This window comes from Pipistrellus kuhlii, unplaced genomic scaffold (assembly GCF_014108245.1).
Source record: "Pipistrellus kuhlii isolate mPipKuh1 unplaced genomic scaffold, mPipKuh1.p scaffold_m20_p_11, whole genome shotgun sequence".
Classification (NCBI taxonomy): Eukaryota; Metazoa; Chordata; class Mammalia; order Chiroptera; family Vespertilionidae; genus Pipistrellus; species Pipistrellus kuhlii.
Window position 1 is genome coordinate 25,584,024 of NW_023425416.1, and position 25,464 is coordinate 25,609,487.

General features: G+C 37.3%; 2 protein-coding genes and 1 pseudogene across 12 annotated transcripts in view; 2 read left to right on the forward strand and 1 right to left on the reverse strand.

Moving 5' to 3' along the window:
- The window catches only part of CEP70 (centrosomal protein 70), a 57,480-nt gene that overhangs the window by 21,167 nt on the left and 10,849 nt on the right, over positions 1-25,464 (forward strand). For 5 of the 7 annotated variants that reach the window (XM_036431324.2, XM_036431326.2, XM_036431331.2 and 2 more), the window contains 10 exons: positions 1,002-1,089; positions 1,180-1,268; positions 3,096-3,170; positions 9,796-9,901; positions 12,156-12,326; positions 17,863-18,009; positions 18,537-18,705; positions 19,358-19,472; positions 21,127-21,206; positions 24,172-24,876. In XM_036431324.2, the coding sequence (XP_036287217.1) occupies positions 1,002-1,089; positions 1,180-1,268; positions 3,096-3,170; positions 9,796-9,901; positions 12,156-12,326; positions 17,863-18,009; positions 18,537-18,705; positions 19,358-19,472; positions 21,127-21,206; positions 24,172-24,233 (1,102 nt within the window). In that variant the 3' untranslated portion in view covers positions 24,234-24,876. Of the gene's footprint in view, positions 1-1,001; positions 1,090-1,179; positions 1,269-3,095; positions 3,171-9,795; positions 9,902-12,155; positions 12,327-17,862; positions 18,010-18,536; positions 18,706-19,357; positions 19,473-21,126; positions 21,207-24,171; positions 24,877-25,464 lie in introns of those variants that run through there. The other 2 variants (XM_045579251.1, XM_045579252.1) reach the window with 2 other exon arrangements.
- Positions 1-25,464, reverse strand: part of ESYT3 (extended synaptotagmin 3) — an 85,161-nt gene that overhangs the window by 12,330 nt on the left and 47,367 nt on the right. Inside the window, exons 23-25 of one of the 5 annotated variants that reach the window (XR_006741127.1) lie at positions 15,045-15,188; positions 14,547-14,619; positions 4,726-5,032 (exon numbers count right to left, since the gene is read on the reverse strand). Coding sequence is in view for 1 of the 5 variants with exons in the window: in XM_036431307.2 (XP_036287200.1) it covers positions 15,170-15,188 (19 nt within the window). In the remaining 4 variants the exon portion in view is untranslated. Of the gene's footprint in view, positions 1-4,725; positions 5,033-14,546; positions 14,620-14,644; positions 15,189-25,464 lie in introns of those variants that run through there. The other 4 variants (XR_006741126.1, XR_006741129.1, XR_006741128.1 and 1 more) reach the window with 4 other exon arrangements.
- Positions 4,126-7,485, forward strand: LOC118715717 (annotated as a pseudogene).

Here is a 25,464-nt window from a genome sequence, read left to right on the forward strand (position 1 = left end):
GTGACAGAGCTGTGTTGGTTGCTGATTCCTTCTAGCCCCTTGAGACTCTTTTAAAAAGAGAGCAGATGGAAGGAAGAAGGCGGGGTGTGTGTGTGTGTGTGTGAAAGAGGGAGGAAGGGAAAACAAGAACAGCTAATGGTAGAGTAAATCCTTGCTTCATTCTATTCAGAAAGCAGTATTATAAGTAACTTTAGGGACCTTCTCATTTTCAAATGAAACTTACGTTTTAGATTGTAGGCGTGATGTTAGATTCTGCAGAGATAGGACAGAATTTTAGGTAGGATTTTGCAATCTGCTAAGGGAGATAAAATGTCCACTTATACTCTACATTTTTTCATATAGTTTTTTTGTGACATAAAAGTACTAAAAGGAAAAAAACAGTATGCTTTGTTTACTCATTCAACAAGTGCTTTTTCATTTACTCTTAGACTCCATACTCTTCTAGAAAATGAGATATCATGGTGAACAAGACAAAGTTCTGGTTTCCGTTGATCTTATATTTTAATTAAGGTGATAGCAGATATACCGTATTTTCCGGCCCAACTAGACAATTCCAACCCCTTGTGGACAAGAGAGAATATCCTTATGTTCATAATGTTACCTCTGACATTTGAAAAATACCGTATTTTCCGGCATATAAGACGACCCCCTAATTTTACAGTTAAAACATAGGTTTAGGCCTATATTCGCTATATAAGACTACCCCCCACTTCAAAGAAAAGACTTACTTTGCCGTCAAGATCTGCAGGTAATTTTTGTGCAATTTTGGTCTTTTACCCCCGATTTTCGGTTGACTTTTTTTCGTTTCAAAGGTCGTCTTATATGCCGGAAAATATGGGTATATACTCTGCTCTTAGGTAGTAGTACTTAATACCTAATACTATTCTCTATGAGGACAAGTAAAAAATTTGGCTTAAATTTTAATTCATATTTGGGTTATTAAATAAATCATTTCTTTGAAGATATTTTTTCCATAAGTGTACTGCATCTATTTTTTATAGGCGATATAATGAAGATGAAAGTCAGTCAGAAGACGATGACGACTGCAGCAGTCTTGATGCCTCACCAACTTATAAAGGCCTTCTACTGGTACAGGGACTACATGACTCATAACTACTTTTTTATAAACTAAAATAATCATGGAGGAAAGTTAACTTTTTTATTTGAAATGTGTTGCAGTCATTACAGAATCAACTGAAGGAATCAAAATTTAAGATTGATACACTTTTAAGTGAAAAGCTGAATCTCCAAAAAGATTTGGAAACCAGGTGAGAGAAACTTAAGTAATTTTTATGTAATTTTTGAAAAGTAAGCACATACTGGAATTTAAAATGTTAAATGAGTTCGTTCTAGCCCTTTTACTCTAAAACTAATCTTGAGGAAATTCATACTGTCATATTCATTTTAGTCAGTTGTCTGTCATATAATGGAAGGAACAAGAACACATAGGTAGGCAAGGGAAGTGAGAAAATAGGAGTCTACATTGAAAAGATAAAACTGGGTAGGAACTCAGAGTTGATTCAGTAGTAGATTTTTATACTAGTAGATTTACCGTTCCTAGATTCCTTTAGGACATAGTATTTCATCATATCCTAATGTTGTGGGAGAAGAAGAAAATGGAAAGTTTAAATGGAGCCCTAATCAGTTTGGTTCAGTGGATAGAGCATCACTGCGGACTGAAGTGTCCTGGGTTCGATTCCAGTCAAGGGCATGTAGCCTGGTTGTGGCCACATCCCCAGTAGAGGGTGTGTGGGAGGCAGCAGGTCGATGTTTCTCTCTAATCGGTGTTTCTTACCTCTATCCCTCTCTCTTACTCTCCGTAAAAAAAAAAAAAAAAAAAAAAAAAAAAATCAATAAAATATGTTTTTTTAAAAATTTTAAATGGAATATAACAGAAAGGTATATTTATATACAGCATACTACAACAAAAGAATGAGACTCTACATGTGTACAGTGATTAATAAGGAATGAGACATTTGCCAAAACCTGTTTGGCTCAGTGGATAGAACATCAACCTGCAGATTGAAAGGTCCTGGGTTTGATTCCGGTCAAGGGCATGTATCTTGGTTGTGGGCATCTCCAGTACGGGATATGCAAGAGGCAGCTGATCGATGATACTCTCTCATCGATGTTTCTAACTTTCTATCCCTCTGTAAAAAATTAATTAAAAAAAAATATTTTTTTTTAATTTAAAAAAAGTAATGAGACATTTAATTCAACAAATATTTATTGAACATTTATTATAAGTTAGACACTTTCCTAAGCTCTAGTATAGTATAATGACCAAAACTAATACCTATTCTCATAAAGCTTATATTTTAATGGAGAGGGCATTGATACCTATAGTATAAACCTCTTATGTAAATTTTAACAACCTGCCACATAGTAATATGGAAAATTGTATAAATAGTAAAAATTTAAAACATGCATGGGAATTATGAACAGTGAATTCGGGATAGTGGTTATTTATGTTATGCAAAAGATAGGAATGACATTACTAAGGGACACATATGGAGTATAAAGTATATGTATAATGTTTTAGTTATTTGAACCAAATCTGTTAATATTCAACTTTAATATAGTAAAACTATTTGTAAAATAGTATTTGTTTTACTAAATATTTCACATATAAACAATAGATTTACAATGATAAAAATGAGTAAAAGTTTTTTTATTAAAAAATATATTTTATTGACTTTTTTATTTTTACAAAGAGGAAGGGAAGAGAGAGAGTTAGAAACATCGATGAGAGAGAAACTGATTCAGCTGCCTCCTGCACACCTCCTACTGAGAATGTGCCCACAACTAAGGTACATGCCATTAACTGGAATCGAACCTGGGACCTTTCAGTTTGTAGGCCGACACTATATCCACTGAGCCATACCAGTTAGGGCTGGGTAAAAAGTTTTGAATAGGAAATATAGAGAAGAAATCCAATGGTCAATCAACCCTCACTAGCAGTCGTGAGATATTTTAAGAATTTTAATAAGCATATTTGTGACAAGTAACAAAGTATATACTATTGTTTATTATTAAATATCCTTACATGTTTATTTAATACATTAAATATATTCAATATGATTTATTTTCTACAGGCCCACACAGCATGAATTAACAATTTATAAACAACAGGTGAAGAAACTGGAGAAAGCCCTAAAGAAAAGCATCAAGTAATTATATTTTATGGAAGTTACAAATTTATTAGGCTTTTGTATTTTATTACCTCTCATCTTCCCTCATATTGAGGTTGGCTTAAAATTACCAGGCTGATGGAGGGAAATGACATTAAAAAGGGTTATTTCTGGTTCCACAGTTTAAAAAACAATTTCTACTGTCCTAGATTTGGCTATATATTCATCTTAAATAAGAACAAGAAAACAGAATTTGCCTAATTTAATAAAGGGCAAGATTTTAACTAGAAATTGTCTTTGGAAATCATGGAGGGATTTTAAGAGAATCATTGAAATTAGAAATGACAAGTCCCAAATCATGGTGGTGGCCATGACCTGAAGAATATATAGCCTCATTATACTTTAAAAGTACCAGAATGAATGCAGTGATCCATTCGTATTCACAGTTGTATCTTCTTTAACTTTGGAAAACACATACATATTCAGAGGAGTTTCAAAAATTTTTTCCTCCAATAGTGGTAGTATTTTCTTTTCTTTTTTAATATATTTTTATTGATTTTGTACAGAGAGGAAGGGAGAGGGATAGAGAGTTAGAAACATCGATGAGAGAGAGTCATCGACCAGCTGCCTCTTTCACAACCCCCACTGGGGATATGCCCGCAACCAAGGTACATGCCCTTGACCGGAATCGAACCCGGGACCCTTCATTCCCCAAGCCGACGCTCTATCCATTGAGCCAAACCGGTCTCGGCAGTGGTAGTATTTTCTGAAGATTATGTGTACTCTGACTCAAGGGAATGGGACTTAAGGGATTATTGGGATGAAATATTTTGAAAACTATATGAATTAATTTATGTATTAGATGTATTAAATCAATTGTATTAGCATAACTTGATTCAGTTTTTAGTGACAGCTTTATTTCCTTCTTCCTGTGGCAATACTTTTTCCATTTAGTATTCTGGATATACAAGAATTATATATTGAATTAGATAAAATGGTACAGAAGGAAAAACTAAAGAGAGAAGTGAAGGTTTGGAAAAGCTGCATTCATTCATTCAATTACTATTTTTTCTCTTCCTACAATAGTAAATTGCTTGATATTTTGGGTACCTATGATACCTCCTTCTATCTGCTTGGCATTCTGGGTACTGGAATTACAGTGGTAAACCAAATAGAAAAGGTTCCTGCTCTCGTGGAGATTACACAACAGGAGAAGACCAGTGAAAATGACAAGACAGTTTTGATATAAAAGTAATAAATGTAAGATAGTGTAAGAGTTGCTATTGTGTGAGTTTTGGATAGGTCAAAGGTGGCAGTAGTGATGGTGTTGAAAAGTGTTTGGAATATTAGAATGGATAGATTGTGATGGATTGAATACAGGCAGCTGGCGGGGAGAGGAAAATCAAGACTCCTACTTTTAGGCCTGAATAACTAGGTAATTGTTTGTGCATTAACCAAGTTGGGAAAATCAGCTGAGAAACAACTAGTAAAAGGAGGTAATAAGTCAGAGGAGAAAGTGTAAGCAAGGAAAAGCTTTTCATTAGCCCTTTTAGGGTCTCTGTCTGGGCCTGAAAACTAAACTGACAAGGACAGATTAACATGAGAAAAGCATACAAATTTATTGAATATAAGTTTTATATGACATAGGAGCATCCTCAAGGAAATAAAGATCTGAACATGCAGTTAAACCTGAGTGTTTTTATACCAGGTTTGATGAAGAGTGGAAGTTGTGGTAAAATGTAATAGGACAAAAGAGTATGAACTGAGGGTAGTAAACTGGGGGAAACTCAGTTGGTGTCCCTCTGTCTTCAGGGATAAAGTTTCTCTTTTCCTCCTGGCACAGGAGGGCTTTATGATCTGCCTCAGGAAAGAAGAGGAAGGTCAGGAAAACCTTCCTGCACCTGCCACTTTCAGAGAGGATGAGAGAGAAAGAGGGGGGGGAGGGGGAGATATATCAGTGATGCGAGAGAGTCATTGACTGGCTGCCTCCTGGTTGGCCTGCACCTGCCATTTTAAAATTCCTTCAGCTTAAAACATTTCTTATGTCAATGTGGTATATTTTGTAGTGCCATATCTTGATCCTCTACAAAGATATCTTACTGACTTTAAGGCAAATTTAATACCCACACACGCATGTATGTATATACACAGAGATAACAGAGTTAATCCTTATTATTTGCAGATAACATATTTGTGAACTTGCCTACCTGCTAAATTTTATTTTTAATCCCCAAATCAATATTTGCCACACTTTCATAATCACTCATGGACATGCCCAACACAGTTTCCAGCTGTTGAACAAGATGAAGTTCTGCCCTTTTCTTTCAGCCCTTATGCTGTAAAGAAGTATCCTTGTTATCACAGTGCCACTCTTTGTTTTTTCTTTTTCTTTTCTTTTTCTTTTTTTGGGCTTTTTGTTAGTGATTTCTCTGAGATGGCTCCCAGGCCTTCATGTGACAGGTATCCTTTCTGTACCAGGAGGAAAGAAGCAACTTTATCTCTGAAGACAGGGACACCAAGAAGAATCTGAGTTTCCCCAGTTTACTACCCTTAGCTCATACTCTTCTTCCGTATACACAAGAAAGCTGTGATGTGCCTTACAGAAAAAATACACGCGCTACATAAACTTTATTATGGCATGAGTTATAGTGCTGTTAGCCCTGTCTTTAAACATTCACACACAGTTGAGAAAGTATGACCAGATGCATGCAGGAACCTGACCTTATATTTCTCTTAGGAGTAATGAATTTCATCTTTGCTAATTAGTGTCTGTTGTGTAGTAAGCATATTTGTGACTTTATAGAACATAGCTACTACTAATAGGAATTGACTAAATATGTTTTGGTTTTGTGTTGTTCATTAGGCTCTAGCCTCTAGGTTGACTTTTCACTATTAGCCTTTAAAATTATTATTCAGAACCAATCCCTGCCATATTTTTTTTTGCTAAATTTGAAGAAATTATATTTTTTATTAATTTAAATTTGGAATTTTAAAAATGTATTTTTGGTATATGGGACGATGCTGCAACTCACTGAGCCACATTGCCTAGGGCTTAAAAGTCTTTTTTTTTTTTTTTTTAAGTATTTAGATGTAGAAACAGAATTTGGAATGTTAGATAACTTGCATCACATGGGTGGTACGTAGAAGAAATCAGATCTGTACCCAATCATTTTTAGTCCAAAGCACACATTCCTAACCATCACACTAATAATTAGAACCAAACAAAACACCCAATGAAAAAAAATTTTTAAGGTAAAACATTTCAAATTTTTATTTTAAGTGGCAGGGTTAAAATATTTTTCAAACAACTGATGTTGGAGAAATAATTAAGAATATGATCTGTCAATCCATGAATCCTTTCTACATATATAGAAAAAAAGAAACTGTTTCATTACTGAATAAACATTCAGCCAGATTGATATGTTCTATAGACAGTCTGCTAAAGAGATAACAAAGACAGAAAGAGATCTCGCCCTTTTGTACAGCCAGGCAGATACTATGAATTGTAATGGATAAAAGGAAAAAGAAAACTTTTCATAACCTTAGCAGCTGGTCGTTGTTTCTCATCAACATTTCTGGCTCTCTATCCCTCTTCCCTTCCTCTCTGTGGAAAATCAATAAAATTATAAATATATAAAAGAAGCAGAGCTGTTGCTGTTGTCTACATAGAATGAGTGTCTGCTATGTAGGCAAAATATCCCTTAGTCACTCTTAGGGGATTTTTATGGCCTTCAGGCCCTGCTCACTGCTTTGGAAACTACAAAACAACTCTAGCATATTTCTAGTACAGCCTATTCTGCTACAATATAGGTTTCTCAAACATTAACTTAATTGGGGGAAAGAAAAAAAAAGCTTTTCTCCTTGGCTGCTTAAAGGTCAGTCACCGTCATGACTGACACAGTAACTAGCGACCAGAAAGTTCATGACCAATAGACTGCTTGCACTAGAACAAATGGTCATTGATATCCTTCACCCTGCAAGACAGCAGTACCTAAGACAGAAATTAGGGGAAAGCTAGCCAAAATGTGTAAGACCACACCAGATGTTATCTTTGTATTTGGATTCAGAACCCACTTTGGGGATGGCAAGACAACTGGCTTTGGGATGATGTATGATTCCTTGGATTATGTAAAGAAAAATGAACTCTAACATAGGCTTGTCAGACATGGTCTATTAAAAGAGACAACTTCAAGAAAACAGCAATAGGAATGCAAGAACAGAATGAAGAAAGTCAGGAATTACAAAGGCCAGGTTGGTGCTGGCAAAAAAGTCAAGATTCTTCAGTGACTCTCTGTGGTAATTGTGCAGATTTTTCATGAGAGGATTAATAAACTAAGAACTTAAAAAAAAAAAATGGCCAAAAAAAGAGAGAACAGCATTTTTGGTGGGATAAAAAAGAATTTAATACAGATTGAGACAGAAACTCAAATAGTGTCCCAATTGCAGGGTGAAAACAAGAGGTCTTATGAGAAAAGGAAGGGAACAATTATGTGAATAGAAGTGTTGATCTAAAAAAAGCCACAGTGAGCGACCACAAGCATTTGTTTGAGATCCAAAAGAATAGCTAATCAGGAAGCACTGATTCAGGCGGAAACCCAAAGCGTCCCAATTGGGTTAATGGCAAACGGTTTTTATGAGAAAGGGAAGGAGAATAATGACATGAATAGAAGGTACGAGTTTCTATGGATATTAATAAGTAAAGGAAGGAATTTCTATAGGGGCACATAAGCTAGGTCATTCTTTAGCTAAATATGGTGGAGCTAATTCTAAAGAAGGTCTTTAATTTTCAGTCCAGAGTGTCAGCTTTCCTGTTAGTTTTTCAAATAGTTGTTTGAAATACAGTGATATTTTAGGCCTAGTCCAGTGGTCTGCAAACTGTGGCTCTCGAGCCTCATGGCTCTTTGGCCCCTTGAGTGGGGCTCTTCCACAACATACCACATACCCTAATTAAGTTAATAACAATGTGCTTACCTATATAGTTTAAGTTTAAAAAATTTGGCTCTCAAAAGAAATTTCAATCGTTATACTGTTGATATTTGGCTCTGTTGACTAATGAGTTTGCCGACCACTGGCCTAGTCTAAAGGTAGTTTTGCCCATTTTGAACATTCCAGAGGTTCAAGGAGCAAGACTGTAAAGTTAGTTAACATTTCAATTCAGATACATCAGTTTACTGGTATTCCCACTAGAGAGCATATTGGCTTTTCTGTCTCTTGTATTTTAGATAATATGCTCTTGACTGCCTTTAGGCAAAGCTGTAAAGTATGTGAATATGAAAAATAGGTGGGAAATCAACTGGAAAATGGATTATGAGGTTTTTGTGTCTACTAGAGGAAAGAGGCTGACTTTTTACCTAGAACTAATCCATTTACTTTTTATTTTTGTCATATACTCACCAGAGAGCAGAGAAAAGCAATTGAGTGAAGATCAAGGGCAATGCAAGTTACTGGAGTAGGTAATTGTAAGATAGTAGTAAGAAATGAGGTAAGAAAGAAGTCAGTAGGAATATTGGGTTAGGACTAACCACATGGAGAGATTCAAATGCTAACCCAAGGAGATTAATTTAATTTACAAAGCAGTGGTAAGCAATTGATTGTTTTTTAGCAGGTAAATGACATGATGCATATTGCTATCCTATTTTACAGGTGAGTCATGGAATCAATTTGATGAGTCAAGATTCTGTAGGAAACTGATAAGCATACTCAAAGTTAAGATAGTTAATTTAAAATGGGTATAAATAGACCTGTTTTTCAAAGGGAGGGTAGAAGGAGGAATATCTACTACAGTTTGACTTCAGAGATTTTTGGAGAAGGGCAATGGTTTGCTACTAGGTAGATACACTCATACATAGTTATGTTTCTGGGCAAAGAGACTCCCCCAGCATTCTAGTAGCATCCAGGAATAATGTTTTCTTGGGTTTCCATGCCCTCTTGACTGGCCCAAGCATCACGTTATCAGTGGAGCATGAAGAAGGGAGAACCATACTTTCTAGCTCAGCAGTTGCCTACTGGTGGTCCAAGGGGTCCAAAGGGTTGGCGACCGCTGCTCTAGTTCTTGCTGTTTCAGTGCCCAAGCCAGTTGCCCTACCCTAGGAGTGTCGAACTCAATCAGAGAAGGGGCCAAAATCTAAAATCCAGCCTAAATCGTGGGCCAAATGGTTTACTGAACAGTCATAAACTGTCATTGTGATGGAAAGGCAGCGGAGTGCAGTGATGACAGCGCGGTGCGGGCCACATTGCAAGGCCTGGCGGGACGGATTTGGCCCGCGGGCCTTGTGTTTGACACATGTGCCCTACCCATTGCTTCTTGCTTCCTTTCTCTTGTAGCTCCCAAGCTTGGATCCCTTGGAAGCTGCTTCCATTCTTTACTGTAGTTCTTTCCTATTATGTATTTTTTGCAAGTGTTGGGGAGTGGTTAGAACTTTTTTCTTCAGTCTTATCCCTTCTAATTTATGGTCTATTGAGAGGACCTTCTTATTTCCAGTGATAATATGGTTTATATTTTAAAAACGCATGTATGCATGTGTGTGAGCACATGTACACACATACATTCATAAAATAATATAAAGCTGTTGGGAGGGTAGCTGGATCATTTGACTGAGTTTGTTTTCTTCATCCAGTATGTAGGAAAGAATTTTGTATTGTCTTGACTTTCCCCCCCCTTTAGATTACAGGATTGTCTCAGTCAAAGCAAGACTGAGGACACAGAGAAAAAAGATGACCCCAGCAAAGATAACCAGCGGCAGGCCCTAATTGACCAGAGATACTTTCAGGTATGGAATAGCTGGCAAAGAGATTAGTGTTTGTAGTCAACTTTGGTTTTAATTGCAGTGTCCTAAATTATCCGTTGGTTAGGAATATTTGTATCCAATATTTGTTGTGCTTATCCTGTCATGTCTTGCCATGACATATCTGTTTGGATAAAAACATTATCGTTAGTTTGACTTAGAATCTGTCTTCACCCTTACTTTGGCCTAGTTCAAAGCAGGGTAGTAAAAAGCTGGTAAATTTTTAGAAATATTTTATTCTTTGTTCTCCCTCCTTAAGCCATTTCCCTTTTTATTGTTTTTGGTATGATTAGTATTATTACTATATAAGTAAATTTTCTTACGGTCCTTGTATGGTTCTTTTTTTTAAAATTTAGATATTTAGTTCATCTGAAATTTAATTTCTTATGTGGTGTGATACAGAAATCTTACCCTGCTGATTTGATAGCATAGGTAGATGAGCATTTATTGACTAGATGTGTAGATAAGCCTGATTATTTACTGACTTAACTGGACCTGCATTTTTATTTTATTGGACCTACACAGGGTTTTTTAAAACTGTGAATTAATTACTAATATTTCTTAAATTAAGAGGTTTTGTTTATTAAGTTCTTATTTGTAGCTTCTCTTAAAAAGTGAATCTGGCAGCCTGGCTAGTGTGGCTCATTTGGTTGGAGTATCGTCCTAGGCATTGAAGAGTCATGGGTTTGATTCCAGTCAGGGCACATATCAAGGTTGTGAGTTTGATTCTTGGTCATGGTGCATATAGAGGCAACTGAGCAATGTCTCTCTGTCTGCCTCTGTCGGTCTCTCTTTCTCCATCACTCCCTTTCTTCCCTTTCCTTTGAACTTCTGAAGCTCAGCTAGCATCAGTTCCCTGGCCTCTTTTAGGAATGCTACTGCCCTCCTTAACTTTTGGTCTGAGGCAGGAGAAGAAGGACTATGTGGATTCTAATAGGTAATAACTACTTTCAAATCTACATCATTTAAAAAGACATTTTAGTTTTTTTGTGAAATCTATGGTTCTCTTTAGAACTTATGTTTAATCATGTTGATGAAACTGTTGTACTTTCAAAACATTACAAATGTCAATCTTATTAAAGATCTTGCTCTCAATGATAATTTAGTGGAGAGAAACATTTTCCCATTAAAATTGTATTTAAAAATTTTAAATATAATAGAAGTGACATATTGAAATGCACTAAAATAAGCAATAAACAAAACTGCTTGTAAATAAGCATCAGAAGTCAAATTCTCAAGAAACCTGTAGCTTTTATGGGGAGAAAAGAAAAATAGCACAGCATTTTCCACTCTCAAATTCTGCCACTTTTTAAAAATACATTAATCTTGATAAATCCTGGCCAATGAATCACTAACATTTTCTTACATAGGCTAGTCACTATCCAGATCAGTTTGATCACCTCTCAGCAAGATCTGCATGATGTTTTTTAGGATTTCTGTTTAGAATGTGTTGGGCTTTATAATTCACTAGAGGCCCGGTGCATGAAATTCATGCACGGGGGGCGGCGTTTCCCTCAGCCCAGCCTGTACCTCTTCCAATGTGGAGCCCCTCGAGAAATGTCCAACTGCCCGTTTAGGCCCATTCCTAAACAGGCAGTTGGACATCACTCTCACAATCTAGGACTGCTGGCTCCCAACTGCTTGCCTGCCTGATTGCCCCTAACTGCTTCTGCCTGCCAGCCTGATCACCCCCTAACTACCATCCCCTACAGGCCTGATCGCCCCCAACTGTCCTCCCCTGCTGGCCCAGTCACCCCTAACTACCCTCCCTTGCCATCCTGGTTGCCCCTAACTGCCCTCCCCTGTTGGCCTCATTGCCCCCAACTGCCCTCCCCTGCATGCCTGGGTCCCCCATAACTAATTAGCTTTAATATAAGAAGAGAGGAATAAGGAAATATGGAACTCTAGTTAAGGATATTTGGATGATAATTCTTCTCTATGTGGATTATAATAGGTCATAACTACTTTCAAGTCTACATCAGTTAATATATTTTAGTTTTTGTGTGAATCTGTGGTTCTCATTAGAACTTATGTTTAATCATGTTGATGAAAACTATTGTACTTTTAAAACATGACAAGTGTCAGTCTTATTAAAGACCTTCTTAATGCCTAAAATTAACTTTGAAAATGAAGTTACATTGACATATAAAGCACTCCTTTTACTTATGTCACTTTTAAAGGACTATGGTAAACATTTCAATTAAAGACATTCTTTTTCTTTTTCTTTTTTTTTTTTTAGATACTGAGTAGCATCAACTCAATTATTCACAACCCAAGAGCTCCAGTAATACTTTATAAACAGAGCAAAGGAGGAGTCCAACATTTTAATAAAGATTTTGGTCAAGATTGTGAATTTGAGCATCTTGTTCCTATCCTAGAAATGTGGGCAGATCAACTGACTTCCCTGAAGGTAAGGGGCTAAATAGTTTTTACATGCTTAGAAAACCTATTGGAATTGTGGACGTGATTAATAGGTGAGGCTTACTTTGTTTTAACTGTAAAGCTAAAATGGCTTATCTTATTAAATGTTAATCTTGCTACTTACATATCTGTTTTAAGTACTACCTATTTGATGTTGTCATTACTATAAGCTGCCTCCTATAAGATTCTACCAAACAAGACATTTTTTAGGCTCATTGCTTTGTTAGAAATCTATAGTAGATCCACTTTGACTTCTAGGTGCTTCCCTGTTCTACTTTCATCTCCCTCTTTTTGTTATCTCCATGGTACAGATTTTCCTCGCCCTTATTTCTCTTCAAATGTAATGTTTTATCCTTCATTTCATTTTAATTGGGAATGTTTCTTTTCTTTTCATATTTAAAATTATTTTTTCTTTTAAAGCTTATCTCCATGTTGATTCTGTGGAGCAGATTTTGGTCAGATAGTTAGCCAGTACTACTATACTTATTCTTTTTATCCATGGAAGATGAAATTTTCTTCACTTTATACAGTTGTTATATATTTTTTATTAACTTCAGGTTTTTCCAGATTTTGTTGAGTAGCTCACTGAAAGGTGAATTGCTAAAGTCATAGTATTTAATTTCTGTACCCATTAAATTTTTATTTTTTAAACACATACACACACACACACACACACACACACACACACACACTAGAGGCCCAGTGCACGAGATTCGTGCATGGAGCAGATGGGGGTGGGGGGTGTCCCTCAGCCCAGCCTGCACCCTCTCCAATCTGGTACCCATAGAGAGATGTCCAACTGCCCATTTAGACCCTAAACCGGCAATCGGACATCCCTCTCACAATCCAGGACTGCTGGCTCCCTACTGCTCATCTGCCTGCCTTCCTGATTGCCCCTAACTGCTTCTGCCTGCCAGCCTGATTACCCCCTAACCACTCTCATGCCAGCCTGATTGATGTCTTAACTGCTCCCCTGCCAGCCTGTTGCCCCCAACTTCCCTCCTCTGCCGGCCTGGTCACCCCTAACTGCCCTCCCCTGCAGGGTTGATCTCCTCCAACTGCCCTCTCTTGCAGGCCTGGTGCCTCCCAGCTGTCCTCCCCTGCTGGCCATCTTGTGGTGGCCATCTTGTGTCCACATGGGGGCAGCCATCTTTGACCACATGGGGGCAGCTATTGTGTGTTGGAGTGATGGTCAATCTGCATATTACTCGTTTATTAGATAGGATAGAGGCCTGGTGCATGGGTGGGGGCCAGCTGGTTTGCCCTGAAGGGTGTAGGGTGGCTTGAGCCTGTGGTGGTTTGCAGACTAGCCATGTCCCCTGGCGACCCAAGCGGAGGCTCTGGTATTCTGAATTTATTTACCTTCTACAATTGAAACTTTGTAGCCTGGAGCAGAGCCAAGCCCCATGCTCGCTACATGGCCGGCAGCCATTTCTGTTTGGATTTGTTTACCTTCTATAATTGAAACTCTGTGGCCTTGTGTGGAAGCTTAGGCTGGCAAGGGCAGGTGGAAAGCTTGGCTTCCTACGTTGCCTGGGAAATCCAAGCCTCCCTCCTGTTGTCTGTGGTTGTAGCCATTTTGTTTGGGTTTATTTACATACTTGCTTTTATTGGCTGGTGGGCGTAGTGGAGGGAAGGTTAATTTGCATATTACTCTTTTATTAGGTAGGATATGTGTATATATGTATACATACATATATTTTATTAATTTCAAAGAGGAAGGGAGAGGGAGAGAGATAGAAACATCAATGAGAGAATCATTGATCAGCTGCCTCCTGCACACCCCGCACTGGGGATGGAGCCTGCAACCCCTGCATGTGCCCTTGACCGGAATCAAACTGGGACCCTTCAGTCCACAGGCCAAATCTCTATCCACCGAGCCAAACCAGTTAGGGCTGTACCCTTTAAATTTTATATTTTTCAGTAACTAATATATATAGCATTCCTCTGTTCATGAAGGTGTGATTCAGTAATAGTATTTATCAATAGAAGCCTTATCACAGGAAGCATAAAGGTTGCCGAAGATACGTTTAAGAATGTGTAAGTTCCAGGGGTTTTGTCTTTGTCCTCTGATGTGTTCCAAGGAATCTCCTGATATATAATAAATATTCAATATTTGTCAAAAGAAAATGAATCAGAATAGCATAGTCCAAGGCAACAAAATAGAGAAGATAGGCCTGAACTTAAAAAGTTTTTAATGAAAATACACCTGTAACTGATGAAAGAATCTTCACATTTCAGTCTAATTTTTTCTTCCCATTTTTACTAGGGCTCAGATAGAGCTATAAAATAAAAATAAAAAATTTTTAATTGAGTGACAGTGTTGGGTTAATATACCTATTTTATAGGCTTGAGTTCTCCAGTTTATATCTTAGAAGGGAGTGGAATAATTAGTGATTAATTATGTAAATCATGGCATTTTCCAAATTATTACTTGTCAGGGGATTCTTCCAGTAGAAAAGAATAGTGCTGATTTCACTTTTCTCCTTCTCAGGGCAGATGGGCTAAAAAAAAAAAAAAAAAAAAGCCCTAGCCTTTCCAAGACAAGGGAAAGATTAGAAGAGAAAGGAGGCAAAGGAAGAATCAAGTAAATGTATAGTCACTGGTTATTTACTGTGTTCATTGTGGGAGGTATCAGAAAATATGAACATAGATTCAGATTAATTGGAGAGAGAAAACATGCTAAAATATATGAAATAAAATTTACTATAGGAAGAAATGAAAACAGATAGGCCATGAAGTGCCAAGTGGAGGATGCAAATAATTTGTACTCCAGATTCTGGAGGAGGAAGGAGGCCCCAAGAAAAGCTTTACAGTGGTGGTGAGTTCTTGCTACTGTATATTTTTCTCACTAGAAGGAGAGGAGAATTAGTTTTATAATTAGAATATCCTGAGGACCCCCAACAGGAATTTAGTGACTTTGCCACTGAAATAACTCAGAGATTTGGGGCCATGCATCAGATATTTACCTTATGCTGCAGAATCAGGAACCAAATTGAGCAAGTACGTGAGGTTCTTTGAGGTCTCTTCATATGAGAGGTTTTTCTAAATGTAGCAGCTCTAAGTTTGGGACAACCATTTTCCCAGATTAGTTTATTTCTCAAGTTAGACTTGGCATAAAAGAGAAAGATGGAAAACGTGTGGAGCTAGCTAGCTAGCTGTCTCCTTCCTATTGTCTTTCCCACCACCCACATTTCCCAGAAAATTGAGCTACAGACTCTGTAGCTTTCCCAGCCCAATGCTGTTGTGTGCTGTGGCTTCCCATCCCCTAGTGCTCCAGAGGCCAGCCGTCCAAAGTTGGACATGACCTGTACTTCTACATCCCTTAGCTGAGCAATGTGGAGAATTTAGAAGACCCTCTTTTAGGTTTTTTGGGATTTACTTAATGGACCACTACAGCCATCCTGCACTGCTAAGTACATCAGACATCTTCTCCCCCCCCACCTCCTTAATCTTGCTAAGACTTTTATTCTCAAGCAGAAATTTATAATTGGTGTGGTTTGCACCATAGGCCATTTGTTTATGACTACATCTTGTTGATGGAACGTTGGTTAATGAAAGTATCATTATGCTGCAACTTTTGGACTTTTAAAAAAATTCTGGTGTCACCTAGTGTTTAAAACATTCATTTGACACTGAATGTATTGCCTTGAATTGCTAAAATAGGTAATTACCTTCTTATCAAATGAAAGGTTAAAGAAGTCTGGGCATTAATTGAAAAGTGTTAAATAAGTGGAGGACTAAAAGAGTTGGGGGAAAATGTCCTGTATACTTTCTGTATTCTGAAATTGCACTAATACAGTAACCACCTGCCACATGTAGCTTTGATTATTGAAATGTGGCTGGTTCCAATTGAGATGTGCTGTAAGTATAAAATACTCTATTTAGAATACTTAGTGTGGAAAAAATAATATTAAATGATAAAAGTTCAGATATATTGGGTTAAATAAAATAAATCATTAAAGTTAATGTCATGTGTTTCTCTTTTTAAAGTGTGGCTACTAGACAATTTAAAATTACTATGACTCAATAGCAAATGCCCTTCAAGGAAGTGGGATGAATCAATAATTTGACTCATGCACATAAGACAAGGGGGGGACTGAAAGGGCAGGCTGGGGCTAACTCTTGATCCTCCATTTTGTAACTGGATCCTAGCCCTCACCCAACCAATCGGGGTCAGCCAAAGCAGTGACATCACCACCACTATAAAATCCTTTGATCTGTTGAAGCTCGCTCTCTTCTGCCACGCCGCTGTTGGTGTAAGTGGGACAGAGCCCATGCTAGTATGGAATAAAAGGCTCTTTGGTTTTTTGAAAAAATAAATAAATAAAATAAAATTACTATGACTCACATTTCTTTTGGACAGCATTGTTCTAAAGGGCCAAGTACTGCACCATGCACATATGGATGTTCAGTAAATATTTTTCAGTTGAACAATCTTAAAGTTCTAAACTTTCAGTAGCCTTGCCCCTATGCAGTTTAAAATAGACTAGGACAACATGTCTAGACCAGGAGAACTAAGTAGGCCATCATCAAGATTAAGTACAATTAATTTAGGCATCCTTTCAAATTAAAACCTGCTTGGAGATATATGCTATAATATGGATGAAGCTGGGAAATATTATCCTAAATGAAAGAGGCCAGTCACAAAAGGCCATTTATTATATGATTCCACTTTATGTGAAATGCCCAGAATAGACAAATCCATAGAAAAAGAAAGATCAGTAGTTATCCAGGATCTTGGGTCAGGGCAGAATGGGGAATGACTTTAAGTAGGTGCAGGTTTATTTTTGTGTTGATGATAATGCTCAGAAATTAAATAATGTCTGCACATCTCTGTAAACATATTAAAATACTCAGTTATATACGTAAAGAGGGTGAATTTTATGTTGTGTGAATTACATCTTTATAAGTATGTTATACAAAGTTCCAGGCCAAGATATAAAGAACAAACTTATTTTTTATCCATCAATAAACCAATTACTTAAATTATATAAGCTGATAATAAAATAATATATAATTGTTTAAAACATCCAGTTTCAAGCAATTATATATATGTTAATATGGAATGTTTTATGTAAGGCCTATATTTACCTGGAGAAAACTATTTTAACAGGTTTCTCTAAACTGGTAATGGTATTTAAAAAAATACTGATAATAGCCGAAACCGGTTTGGCTCAGTGGTAGAGCGTCCGTCTGTGGACTAAAAGGTCCCAGGTTTGATTCCGGTCAGGGGCATGTACGTTGGTTGTGGGCACATCCCTGGTAGGGGGTGTGCAAGAGGCAGCTGGTCGGTGTTTCTCTCTCATCGACGTTTCTAGCTCTTTATCTCTCTCCCTTCCTCTCTGTAAAAAATCAATAAAAAAAAAAAATATATAAAAAAATACTGATAATAATGTACTTAGTAGATCCTAGCATAAATCCTGATTTTAAAAAGACATTGAAACATAATTACATTTTATTAGTATATTTATGGAAACTTATTTTTAAATCAATGATACCTTGTTATTTCTTTTGTTATAAAGGATTTGTATAAGTCCTTGAAAATACTATCTGCAGAATTGGTGCCTTGGCATAATTTAAAGAAGCCGGATGAAAAGGAAGGTATCAGAGTTGAACACCTGTTGTTTATGGTAGATACCATATTGGAAGAAATTGAAAATAAGGAAAAGGTAATACTACTATGTAAATGTTTATATTTTAACTAGTGGCCTGGTGCACAAAATTTGTGCACTTGGAGGGGGATCCTTCAGCCTAGTCCGGGAGTCCTTGGGGGATGCCCAATTGACAGCAGCATAGTATTTTTACAGCAGCATAGTATTCCCTCGTGTAGCTGTACTACAATTTTCTAATCCTGAGCCTACAGTTGGACATCTTAGTGCTGCCGCAGAGGCGGGAGAGGTTCCCGCCACTACCTGTGTGCTCACCAGCCTTGAGCCCAACCAGGGGACAGCTCCTGCATTGAGCACTTGCCCCCTGGTGATCCATGTGCATCACAGTGACATCATTCCACAGTTTGGTCAATTTGTATATTAGCCTTTTGTTATATAGGAGGATGTAATCTTAACTTAAAATTGGTAACAATATGGATATTGATAGTCTACTAGGACTCTGTTTCTCTTTTTAAAGTTTTTATTTTTTTAAAGATTGGGGATTATTTTTAACATGTGAACTTTCTTTTTCTCCCTTTTTTGGACAGGACAGCAACATACCAAACTTTAAAACTTTGAAAGCTATTGTTTGTCATTTCCAAAAATTATTTGATGTGCCTACTTTAAATGGAGTCTATCCCCGAATGAATGAAGTTTATACTAGGCTTGGAGAACTGAACAGTGCTGTGAGAAACCTCCAAGAACTCTTAGGATTAGGTGATGACCCTTTGTCATTTTGGGTCCCCATTTAAGAATTATTTGTAATCAACAAAAAGTAGGTAAAAAAGTTTAAAGTAAAAAAATTGAGGCTAAGTGAGGGATAATTGAGGATAATTGGTCTGATAAATTAATGATTTTGAGAATTCTTTTAAAATACCTTATTCTTTTTAAAATTTTATTTTATTATTTAAAGTATTACAAATAGTAGTACATGTGTCTCCTTTTTCCCCCATTGACCTCCCCCTGGCCTCCCTTACCCCTGGCACATCACATGCCTTCACCGCGCCACCCCCCCCCCCCCCCCCCCCAGCCAATCCTCTCCTGCCTTCCCAGTGTAGTTTAACATCTGTTCAATGCTTCTTTGCCTCTGGATCTATTTTTGTTCATCAGTTTATAATACTGTTTATATTACACAAATGAGTGAGATCATGTGGTATTTATCTTTCTCTGACTGGCTTATTTTGCTTAGCATAATGCTCTCTAGTACCATCCATGTTGCAAATGGTAAGAATTCCTTCTTTTTTACAGCAGCATAGTATTCCCTTGTGTAGATGTACTAAAATTTTCTAATCCAATCATCTGCTGATGGGCATTTAGGCTGTTTCCAAATCTTAGCTTAAAATACATTATTCTTTTATTTCTTTTGCAGATAGTTCATCCTCATTGTGTGTGCTGGTAAGCACAGTCGGAAAATTGTGTAGGCTGATTAATGAGGATATGAATGAACAGGTTATGCAGGTGTTGGGACCTGAAGACCTCCAAAGGTATTTGTTTTTAAAATCTTGCAAAATATCATCAAGAATGCTTGGAGTGGTGAAATTAAAGACTCAAACTTTATAAGTTTTTTATCTTTCCTGTTTGGAATAGCATCCTTTAAATAACTTGACAATCTAAAATAATCTTACACATTAGGGATGGAGAGAATGTCAAGTATTTACAAGATAAAAATAGATTGTAAAGCCTATAGGCTTACATAGGGTGGATATGTTTACATAATCCAGCATTATTGCTATAAGCCTGTTCCCAGGGGAAATAATATGTTGGCAACTTCCTGTGAGTTTAGAATATATAAACAAGTTCTATTTTTAGTATACTGCATATTTGATTAGAAGATAAAATGTTATGGGTGTTTTTTTTTAAAGCTAGGCATCTCTGTTATAAATCCTTTCTCCCCACCCCCCACAGAAATTTTATATTGCAACATATTGTAAGGGAAACATATCCCATATGTTCTATAAATTTTTTAAGAAGAACCTTTACCTAACCTGACACTTTAGTTTTCTGGTACTTAATGCTTTTTTTTTTTTTTTTTTTTTAAATATATTTTATTGATTTTATACAGAGAGGAAGGGAGAGAGATAGTTAGAAACATCCATGAAAGAGAGTCATCGATCAGCTGCCTCTTGCACACCCCCTACTGGGGATATGCCCGCAACCAAGGCACATGCCCTCGACTGGAATCGAACCTGGGACCCTTCAGTCCCCAAGCCGACGCTCTATTCATTGAGCCAAACCGGTCCCGGCAAATGCTTTTATTTTTAAATATATTTTTATTGATTTCGTAGAGGGAGAGAGAGACAGAAACATCAATGATGAGAGTGAATCACTGATCAGCTGCCTCCTGCACGTCCCCTACCAGGGACCTGGACCAAGCCCACAACTAGGGCATGAGCCTTGACCAGGAATTGAACCGTGATCTCCTGGTTCGTAGGACAACACTTAACCACTGAGCCACAGCAGCTGGGCTACTTAATGCTTTTAAAAGGAACATTTATCTCACTACTGGTCTTTTTTCCCTTCCCACCATTTTACTGTACTGGCTACTAATATTTAATGTTTAAGAGAACACTAGATATAAAAGCCAATTATTTTTTTTATGGATTTTTTAAAATATATTTTTTATTGATTTTGTACAGAGAGGAAGAGAGAGGGATAGAGAGTTAGAAACATCGATGAGAGAGAGTCATCGATCAGCTGCCTCTTGCACACCCCCTTCTGGGGATATGCCCGCAACCAAGGTACATGCCCTCGACCGGAATCGAACCCAGGTCCCTTCAGTCCCCAAGCCAATGCTCTATCCATTGAGCCAAACCGGTTTCGGCCAATTATTTTTTTTAATATATTATAGAACATGGTCTCTCAAGAATTCTTGAGCTAAATGGTAGGGAAACTTTATATGAATTTACCTAAATTTTACCTTAGAATAGATATTTACACTGATAATAAGGTATATATATATATAGTTTAGAAAACTGATGTTTGATGAACAAAGCGCTCAAAAGTATTACAGTAAATTATTAAATTTATATTTAAATTAGGACAGTTTCTATTTTGAAAATGTTCTATGTTTAATCAGATGCAAGAACTTTAAGTTGGAAATTCAGTGTAAACTGCCTTTTTTTTTTTTTTTTTATAAAGCATTATCATCAAATTGCAAGAACACGAGGAATTTTTTCCAGCTTTTCAGGCATTCACTAATGATCTACTTGAAATCTTAGGTAAGCTCTCTGTTAATGGTGTTTAAATTTCAAGTCTCAAGATGTCAATGGGTTTGAGTGAAGACCTTTGTCCTTAGTCACTGAATTAGTGTTTTCACCCGGAGCGTTCGGTAGGAAGTCTCTGGAAACCATGAGCAGTCCTGCGAACACTCCTAACTTGCAGCTGGAGGTGATTGGGATTAGTCTACAGTACAGAGAAGCACATACCCTTTACGGAGCAGGGGCTGCCTTTGTCCTGGGACCTGGAGATGAGAAATGGCATTTACTCTGGCTGGGCCCTGGCTCTGTGATTTCCCAGTGAGAAACCTTGATAGAATTTATGACCTTGAATAGTGTTTTTTCTTTTCCTCCTCCTCCTCTTGCTCCTTTTAAAAGATAGCACCTGTCTACTGTGTTTTTTAAATCTACAAATTATCCCTGGCTGGTGTGGCTCAGTTGGGTGGAGCAGTGTCCCATTCACCAAAAGGTGGTGGGTTCGATTTCTGGTCAGGGCACATAGTACTCAGGTTGTGGGTTTGATCCCCAGTATAGAATAATATGACTTTACCTGCTTCTGCATAACTTAAATACTATAGTGAAGTTCTCATTATTAATAGATATTTTAATAGATATGCTGGTAACACTTATTTCAGAATCCTTCTGAACAATTTCCTCTCACATGTTAGCATGGTTCATGTGAGATCATTTGCGTTAAGAAGCCAAGTCTCCCTGCAGATGAAGTCTGCATTTTAGTCACAGTTGCAATTCTGGAGTTAAATATTATATATAACATTGGGAAAGTTAAAATCTGTTTTGGGAAGCATAACTTTTTTTATTACTAGATGTCATAGCATCTATAACTACAGAGTGATGTACTGAATATCAGATATGGAAGTCTTTCTTCCTAATTTCATATAAGCTGAGAAAATTCTCATATTAGCCAAGATTCTTATCATTTATCAGGTAGATTTCTCATTTAGTGAGAAAATAGGTGTGATTTCATAATGGGTTAGATAACAGCTTATCAAGACATAATGTGTGAACCAAATTCTATGTTGTAAATTTGCTTATATTTTTTCCTTTCTTATATCTTGATGCTTTGTAATTGGATCCAGACAAGTATTCTGACTGAAGTCAGAAGCTTAAATAACATGAGGTCATGTGTTTAAACAAAAGAAAGAACAACCAAAATCCAGCTAAACATTGAGGGAGGAAGGTGGATACTAAGGAAGCATGTTTTATGTAAGATTTATGAACAGCAGCCTAGCAGAATAATCTAGAAAAAGTGGTAAGAATCTAGAGAACCTGCCAGTGGGGCTTACTTTAGGTAGGGCTGGACTTTATTTTATTTTTTTAAAATATATTTTATTGATTTTTTACAGAGAGGAAGAGAGAGGGATAGAGAGTTAGAAACATCGATGAGAGAGAATCATCGTTCAGCTACCTCTTACATACCCCTACTGGGGATGTGCCCGCAACCAAGGTACATGCCCTTGACCGGAATCGAACCTGGGACCTTTTAGTCTGCAGGCCGACGCTCTATCCACTGAGCTAAACTGGTTTCGGTGGGACTTTTTTTTTAATTTTTAATTTTTTTTTTGTTAATCATCAGTTGAGGATGTTTTTTCATTGATTTTTAGAGAGAGTGGAAGGGAGATGGAGAGAAAGATACATCAATGTGAGAGAGACACATTGATTGGTTGCCTCCTGCACACACCCCAATCAGGGAACCTGCAAAGGTATGTACCCTTGACCAGAATCAAACCCAGTATCCTTCAGTCCACAGGCTGACACACTATCCTCTGAGCCAAACCGGTGAGGGCATGGAGTTTAGATAATTGGAGAAAGGTCTGTGCTTCTGTCCCGACCCGCGGGACAACAACGGGGGGCACGCAGGAACCACCTAAGAGAAAGAATCAAACAAGGAACGCAAAAGAATGGAGGCAAGACAAGGTTCTGATCAAGCCTCAGTTTTATTCTCTGAAATGGCTGTATTTATACAGCAGAGACAAAGGGGGGCAGGGCTGCCCATGCAGGGGGGTCTTTGGTATGGCAACACAGGATTGACTAATTGCCAGAGGCGGTGTGACATTCCAAGGTGCAATATTCAAAGGCTGGGCTATCTAGGGGGGGAGGATCAGGAAGGGGAAGAGGCAGGAAGACAGGAGATGCTAAACCCCAGGTTAATCTTATCTTCTGGCCAAGCCCTCAGGGCACCACACAACCTCTGCTAGAAGGAACTCAATTCTATTTCCTTAAGACTGAGTTGCTTGCCTCAACTCTGCTAGCTCCCAACATCCTTCCTCAGTAACCAGGAGCTTTCAGACAGAGTTCTGACTTGGGCTGATTGGGAAAAGATAGTTTTAGGAAGAAAAATCAGATTCAGAAAGAAGCTGGTGGAGAAAAACATGAACTGATTTATCTGGGAAGCTGGAGCAGGCTAACCTCTAGTACATTACATCTAATATTTATACTTTGGGAAGTTTCACATCTTTTATTACATTTCATCCTAAGAAGTAGACTTCAGAGTGAGCCTACTAATGAGAAATCTTTCCAAGAGAATTAAGGACAGGACTATGTTCCATGCAAAGAAATCCTTAGGGACCAGGAGAGAAAAGGCCTCTACCTGGGATTTCACCATGTAGGCTCACCCACGTAATCATACAGACTTAAAGAGGCAGTAACATCATATCATAATGTGGCCAGAAAGATCTAGGAATAAGAGCATACTGCTGATGAATTTAAGTCAGTGAATGCTTATAGGTAGGGGGTAGCTTTTACAAACAAGATGCCCTGTGAAGCATCTGTGTCTGCATTAGTGATATTCTCATCATCACTATTGGAGAAAAAGGTCATGTACATGAAAGCACCAGTGTTGGTGCTTTTGTGTTTGAGGTTTGCCTTTGCATAGAGATTCTCATTTCATCTGAGCCTATCACTTAGACAATGCTACTCTTTTATCATTCTTGTGTGTTTTTTATTACAGAAATTGATAACTTGGATGCCATTGTACCTGCAGTAAAGAAATTAAAAGTACTTTCATACTGAAAACAAATCATTTTTACTGTGTAAATTGCATTCTTGACATTCTAATTATTTTGTAGGATTGATCTTATCTTTGAGACGAGTTATAAAAAGTATTTACTTTCAGAATTCATTCCCTTCTTAGTATTGGGTCTTTATATATATATTTTTTAACTTTGAGATTCTTATGTAGAAAACAGTTAAGTTAAAGTAGTCAGTTAACTTTAGACCCTTTAATCATTTCTCAAGCAATTATTGAGTGCTTAAAATTTAATATTTAGAGGATAGTGTGTAAGTAAAAGAGAAACTCAGGGAGAGTTTGAAAAATAGAAAGGTCACATTTAAGTTCAGGGTTTAGTGACCTTTCTGGTTCTGGGAACAAAGAATGCAATGGCTCTAAGTCCAGTAGGAAGATATTGCTTTCCTAGCAAGAAAATGGCACCTGTTAAGATATCCCTCATGGCACTTATCCTTTCAAAGCAAGAGTAAGAAAAGGAAGGAGAAGGAAATGTATTAGGATAGAAAATAAATTATGAGGTAACATAGATGAGTAGATAAAAGTTTCTCATAAAGAAGTGTCCCTTTTTTTTATTTTGCAATCTTGATGTAATGTACTTTTTATAAGGGCATGAGAACTTAAATAAAATTTTTATGAAGAATTTTCAAACATAAGCGTCCTCAGTGACTTATTTGTATCACTCACAAATAATGAGTCATATTCTCTTATTAGTCATATTCACTTCCTTGGGCAGCAAGTTCACCCTTGGATGCCGTCTACTTATTCTTTATTCTCAATATTCAAGTCTTTATTTTCTTAAAGGACTAGTGTTCTGCTTCACATCTATGAGTACAAGCCACTTTGGGCTACTACTGCTTTCCCTACCACAGCCCTGTACCCCCTGCCCCCTCACTTTCATAAGTACCGTATTTTTCGGACCATAAGACGCACTTTTTTCCCCCCAGAAGTGGGGGAAAAAGTCCCTGCGTCTTATGGTCCAAATATAGCCTACACATACACTTTAAAAAAAAAGTTTTTTTACTTGCCCGGCTCTGTGTGGTCTCTGTGTGCTTGCCCGGCTCTAAAATGGTTCTAAATGCTGCTGTTTACTTTACAGGGTTGATTACATGTGTTTATGACTGTGATGTTGGGTTTTAATGCACATAAAATATTTTAGGACACTATTTGTTTCAGAATCTTTTTTTCTTCATTTCCCTTCTCTAAAAACTGGTGCGTCTTATGGTCCGAAAAATACGG